Raw genomic sequence first — 5866 nt, forward strand, 5'->3', positions numbered from 1 at the left:
CCCCCTCCCAGGATGATCCCGCTGGACCTGGCCCACCTCTACGTCCACGACCTGTCCGCCTGGCGCCTGAAGCTGCGCCTGGTCACAGGCCGCTACTACTACCTAGAGCTGGACGCCCCCGACAGCGAGGTCGGCTTCCTGTTCGACCGCTGGATGCGCCTGATCAGCCAGCTCCAGCAGCCCGCCACTTCCTGGGCCCCCAGGACCCTGCACACGCCCCCCACGGGCCTCTCCCACCTAGGGCCTCCTGCCTCCACCTGGCGCCTCCAGGTGCGGCCCTGACCCCCACGGACCCCTGGGGGCAGCCATGGTTCTAGATTCCAGAGCGAGTCAGGAGCAAAAGCCATGAAAGTATAGGAGCCCTGGGAAGGGGGCTGGGAGTCTGGACCCCCGGGTCTGAGGGAGGAGGGGCTGGGGGCCTGGACCCCCGGGTCTGAGGAGGGAGGAGCTGGGGGGTCTGGACTGGGGAGGTGGTGGAGATGTGGACACCAGGAGGAGACCCCTTCCTGACTGCCTCCCCTCCCCTTCCACAGGTCCCGTCCCACCACAGACATTCAGGTGAGCTGGCTGGAGCATCCACTGGGCCCACCCCCCAGTCTCAGCTCCTCCGTTAGGCGTGGATGGAGCCCCAGCAGTCCCTCTCTTCCCCTCTGTCCCCTGGCTGAGTGCCCCCAAGAGTCTCCTCGGGGCCTCCGCCCATCATCCCTGGGTCATTGACCTGACGGGTCCGTCTCTTTCCAGTCACGACTGCCGAGCCCACCTTTCCTTACAAGATTCTGACAGCTCAGAGACAGAAGGCCAAGGTGAGTGGGCCGCTGGGCCTGGGGAGGCGGGGGATCGGGGAGAGCAGGGTGGGGCGTGAGGGGTTGAGGGGCTGCACCTGCTGACCACCCCTGCACACACACACCGCCAGACCCTCAAGCGCAAATTCAAGTCTCAGGCCGTGGGCGACTCTCTGCCTCTCGTGTGGTCCCAGCTGCAGCACGTGGACGCCAGGAAGAAATCCACAGAAAAGAAGTAGGCTCAGGGCCTTGTTGCCCAGCAGGGAGAGGGGGCCGGGGGGTGGGTCTCGGTGCAGAAGCTGCCAGACTCACACCAAATTTCCCCTGCAGGCCCCAACCCGACCTCCCCTCTGGCAGACCGAAGACTGAAATCCAAGTTTCTGGTGAGCACACACCCCCCTCCATGAATGGACCCCCAAAATTCTGACCCTTCTGCGGAGGGCTCAGACTGTTCTCTCCCTGCATCCCCTCCCCCTAACCCCCAGAGAAGCCCAGCATCACCATTCGGACCATCTTCAGCATCATTTCCAACACACCGGACCACACGGAGTCTTCTCCCAAGGCAGTTGTATACCCAGGGCTGGGGCAACGCTTGAGACAGAGCAGGAGGGGCGGGGGGCCTGGACCCCAGGGTCTGAGGGAGGAGGGGCTGGGGGCCTGGACCCCTAGGTCTGAGGAGGAGGGCGGGGGGCCTGCACCCCCGAGTCTGAGGGGGGAGGGACCAGGGACCTGGACCCCGGGGTCTGAGGGCGGAGGGGCCGCAGCCGGAGTCCGGGCGTCTCCAGCGGCCTGACCGTCTCCAGCGGCCTGACCACCACTCCCCTTGCGTCCCCCACCCACAGGGTTGCTCTGACTCTGAGGGTGGCGCATGCCTGGCAGGCTTACTGGAGACCCCTTTACACTGTATCTCAGAGGACAGCCCTGAAATGCCCCTGCTGGGCACCTGTGACGGCCTGGATATGTGTGCATGGCAGCAGCATGTGGACAACCTGATGGACCCTGAGACCAGCACCATGTCCAGCTGCTCCATCCACCCGGCTGCCTACACTCCCGACTTCCCCAGTTTCAACAAGAAGGCCAGGCCTCTGCCACCCAACTGGAAGCCCCTAGCCGTGCCCACTGCCCCTCATAAGGCTCCATTCATCCTTGACCAGTCCAAGAGGGTCTCAGCCATGCCTGCTGCACTGCAGATGTCCACTGCACCCGGCCCCTCCCAGAAAGCCACAGCTTATCCTCCTGTTCCCCAAAAGGCCCCATTTCAGAAGCCCCCTCATGTACCAACCGTTCCCCAAAAGGCCCCAGCCATGCCTGGCCCATCTCAGAAACCCCGTCATGCACCAGCCATCCCCCAGAAGCCCCCAGTCATGGCTGTGCCATCTCAGAGGGCCCCAGGAACACTTGGTGTTTCCCCAAAGGCTGTTTCCCACCCTGCTCCCAACAGGAAATCTGTGTTCCTACCTGCCTCATCCCAGAAGGGTCTGACCTCACCCACCCAACACCGCATGACACTGGGCCCTGACAGCGTCAGCGTGGTGCCCTCCAGAAGCCACAGGGGGGGTGTGCTTGAGAAGAGGAAGCCTGAAGAGAAGCCAGAGCCGGTGAAGTTGATGGGCACCAAGGAGAAGAATGTGGTAGAGACGAGAACTCAGAAAACAACCGTGGAGGTGCCTTTCACAACCACCGAGAAGAAGTCAGAGGAAGTCCTGATCCGCAGGGCCCAGGAGATCGCCGTGGACGGCTTGAAGGGCAAGGGAAAGCTAGAAGACAGGGTCCACATGATGAAGGAGGAGATTGATCTGGACATGCCAGGCTTCAAATCCAAGGAGGTGGGGCAGCAGAAGAAGTGGGTCAAGACCAAGAAACTGGCCATCCAACAAGCCCCTCAGGAGCAGACCAGGCCCTTCTCCGTGGAAGGGCTCACCCTTGCCAAGCTGATGATTATCGCTGGCTCCAAGGACCCCACCTTGAGGTCGGCTCTGGTCAACCTGCCATCCTGGCTCTCAACTTCACAGGGGTGTGACTTGTCCATGATGGGCAGAGTACCCCTCGGCCCCACCCATTTGTCCATGCTGGAGGAGACGCTGGTGGGGGTCAGGGAGCAGCCGCAGTTGGGGGTGAGGGTGGAGGAGATGCCCCAGGACTCAAAGGGACCTTCCAACGTGTCCTCTCGCCCCAGGCGTGCGGCCAGCAGCCCCAAGATGAATGTTGCCTCTCAGACTCCTATCCCTCTGCCCTCCACGAGGTGGGAGGACATACCCGAGTCGCCCACCTCACTGACCCCCATCTCAAAGATGGAGGCCAGGGTCTCCCAGCAGCCCAGGAGAGTGTCTCAAGAGCCTGAGAGGGGACCAGACCAGGGCCCTGTGGCCACAGTGGGGTCAAACCTGGAGATCCTCCTGCCCACCCTCTTGGAAATTGAGAGTATGAAGGATGAGGCCTCCAAGGTGGAGAAGATAAAGAAGGAGCTGGGCGCCTTCGCTCCTTCACCCAGGTATTTGGCGGTAGCCATGATCCTGTCTACCTGGTGTCCACGAGGAGGCAGGGGGCTCACTCCCTCTTTCCTTTACTTCCCTCTGGGCTCTCAGCGTAGAGTGAGCATCGACCAGGTGCCAGGCATCATTCTATGCACTAGGGACATGGCACTGAGCAATTCGGGGAGGGGGTTGCTCCTGGAATCTTTGGGGTGGAGCCCAGGGATACCCCTCAACATCCCACAGTGTAAGGGATGGTGCCCCACAAAATCACAGTAGTGCTGAGGTTGGCAACTCTGACAACAGAATCCACATCAATTGTATCATATGTTAGAAGGCAGGAGGGACTCTGGGCACATCGCAGGGTAGGGAGAATTAGGCGTGGGGGTAGGCAGGTTCCGGTACCAGGTTGAGTTGGTCCAGGAGGGCCTCAATGAGCTGGTGTCATCTGTGTGAAGATCTCAAGGAGGGAGGTGAGGAAGCTGTGCGGACATCTGGGGAAATCCGTTCCCTTCAGAAAGAACAGCCCTGAGGCAGGAGAGTATGTGATGTGCCGTGCCGACGCGGAGCTCTGGGACGTCCCACTGTGGGAATCACGGTCATGTGGGGCCTTGCAGGCCACCTGAAGTGGTGTGGGTTTGCTGCTGAGTGGCCCTGGAGGGTTTTGAGCAGGACGGCTGGAACTTACGTATATTAGAAAGGACGCTCTCTGGCTGAAGGGTGGAGAGGTGGAGGGGGACGGGTGGACGCTGGGAGAGGAGTGGGACAGGCCGTTGCCATGGTGACCGAGGCACAGGGTGATGGTGGCTTGGACCAGAGGGGTGGGGATGGGAGTACGGAGGAGTGGGGCTCTGCAGATGCTCTGATGGTTGAGCCCACGGGCCAGCTCATGGGCTGTGCGTGTTTGCTACGGCACCAAGGGTGACCTTGAGGTTTGAGATCTGGGACACCAGGAAGGTGCGGCAGCAGAGGCTGTGGGTGGAGCAGGTGTCAGGGAGAAGACTGGGAATTCCATCCTGGACATCTCGCCTCTGAGATGTCAGGTAAGGACGTGGGGTAAGCTGCTGGACACAAGTCTAGAATGATGTGGGGACTCACCCGCACGTGGACAGCTTCCGCAAGCTATGAGCCTGGAAGGTCACCAGCGAGCGAGGGCAGGCGGAGACAGGGTCCACAGTGTTTAGGGAAAGGGGAAACATGGTCAGAGAGGGTGAGCACGGAAAAGCCTCCTGAACCCACCAAGTGAAGAAAACGACCAGGAACATCATGGGAGTAGCCGTGTCGAATGCTGCAAGCAGATGAAGGAAGATGGGAGGAGACAGAACCTCTGGATTTAACAGCAAGGAGGGGAAGAGGGAGGACTTGAATGGGGTAGGCTCAGGCGAGCACGGGGCAGGATCACCGAGCTGCAACTCTTGAAAACGTGGCTGAGTGAAAGAAGCCAGACACAAGGCCACGTTGTGTACGATGTGGTTTGCACGAAACGTCCAGATGAGGTAAATCCCAAGAGACAGGAAACAGATTGGTGGCTGCCTGCCGGGAGCTGCAAAGGGTGGGGAGCAACTGCCTCAAGGATGTGAGGTTTCCTTCTGGGGTGATGAAAACGTCCTGGGAACTATGTGGTTGCACAACATTATGAGTGCAATTTAATGCCACTGAGTTGCACACTTTCAAATCATTACAGTGGTAATTTTTGCAGGGTGTGTATTTCCCCAGTCGTTACACACACACACACACACGTAAAGAGGGGAATGGGAGAGGAGGCGTTCACCAACTCTTTCCAAGGAATTCCCTGGAAGGGAAGGAGGAACCTGAAGAGGAAGCTGGTTTAGGATGTGGGACATGAGAGGACTTCTTGAGAGAAAGGAGATGTTAGTGCATTTGGATGCTGGGGTGAAGGACCCAGAGTCAGGCTTGATACAGAGGAGGCAGGAGGGAGGGAAATCTAGGAGGGACCTTGGAGGAAACATGGGTTCCAGGTCAGGCTTGCCGGGCCCTGGAGCAGGAACGCCCCCCATCGACACTCACTACTCTCTCCCCGCGGGTCCCCCAAGCTCTCTCTAGCTTGCTTTCTCTCTCTCTCTCTCTCTCTCTCTCTCTCTCTCTCTCCAGCAGGCCGCACTCGCAGCAGTCTCAATAGTGGGATGCAACGGACTCGACTTCAGTCACCAGTGTCCAGAGGAGCCTAGCGGGGCCAGGTAGCCCCTGAGCCCTGTAGGTCCGCCTGACGCCTGACACCTGGCCCTGGCGTCCAAGAGCCCGGCCCTTACCCTGGCTCTTTCCTCTTCCTCACAGGCCCCCAGGTGCTGTGCACCTCTACTGTAAGAAGCAGGTTGCTAAAAAGGCCGGGCGGGGGCGGGGTGCTTCTTGTCGGGTAGAGACCAGAGCTATCTATACGTTTATATAGGGGACGGGGCGGGGGGCGGGAGCCGAGGCCCGGGAGAGCCCGCATGGTGCCCCAGCTTCGCGGAGATTAAAAGCCGGAGTCTGAGACTCGGCCTGAGTGAGTAGCGACTGCTGCCTGTGTGCGCGCGTCGGCCCCAGAAGGGGCGGCGGGCGGCGGAGGGGGGATCGTTCACACCAACCCTAGCTTGGCGTCCCGCAACGTTTCCT

The 5866-nt window shown here is 60.4% G+C and overlaps 2 protein-coding genes across 2 annotated transcripts in view; both read left to right on the forward strand.

Annotated features, from left to right (window-relative positions):
• The window catches only part of FAM71E2 (family with sequence similarity 71, member E2), a 6731-nt gene extending 1321 nt beyond the window's left edge, over nucleotides 1–5410 (forward strand). The window contains exons 2-9 of the mRNA XM_010848703.1: nucleotides 12–270; nucleotides 534–558; nucleotides 742–803; nucleotides 914–1017; nucleotides 1113–1165; nucleotides 1268–1350; nucleotides 1625–3273; nucleotides 5369–5410. Coding sequence (XP_010847005.1) covers nucleotides 12–270; nucleotides 534–558; nucleotides 742–803; nucleotides 914–1017; nucleotides 1113–1165; nucleotides 1268–1350; nucleotides 1625–3273; nucleotides 5369–5393 — 2260 coding nt within the window. The 3' untranslated portion in view covers nucleotides 5394–5410. The remainder of the gene's footprint in view (nucleotides 1–11; nucleotides 271–533; nucleotides 559–741; nucleotides 804–913; nucleotides 1018–1112; nucleotides 1166–1267; nucleotides 1351–1624; nucleotides 3274–5368) is intronic.
• The window catches only part of LOC104994988 (cytochrome c oxidase subunit 6B2), a 2157-nt gene continuing 1688 nt past the window's right edge, over nucleotides 5398–5866 (forward strand). The window contains exons 1-2 of the mRNA XM_010848709.1: nucleotides 5398–5417; nucleotides 5549–5574. Of these exons, the coding sequence (XP_010847011.1) occupies nucleotides 5398–5417; nucleotides 5549–5574 (46 nt within the window). The remainder of the gene's footprint in view (nucleotides 5418–5548; nucleotides 5575–5866) is intronic.

This window comes from Bison bison, unplaced genomic scaffold (genome assembly GCF_000754665.1).
Source record: "Bison bison bison isolate TAMUID 2011002044 unplaced genomic scaffold, Bison_UMD1.0 scf7180017850463, whole genome shotgun sequence".
Taxonomy (NCBI): domain Eukaryota; kingdom Metazoa; phylum Chordata; class Mammalia; order Artiodactyla; family Bovidae; genus Bison; species Bison bison.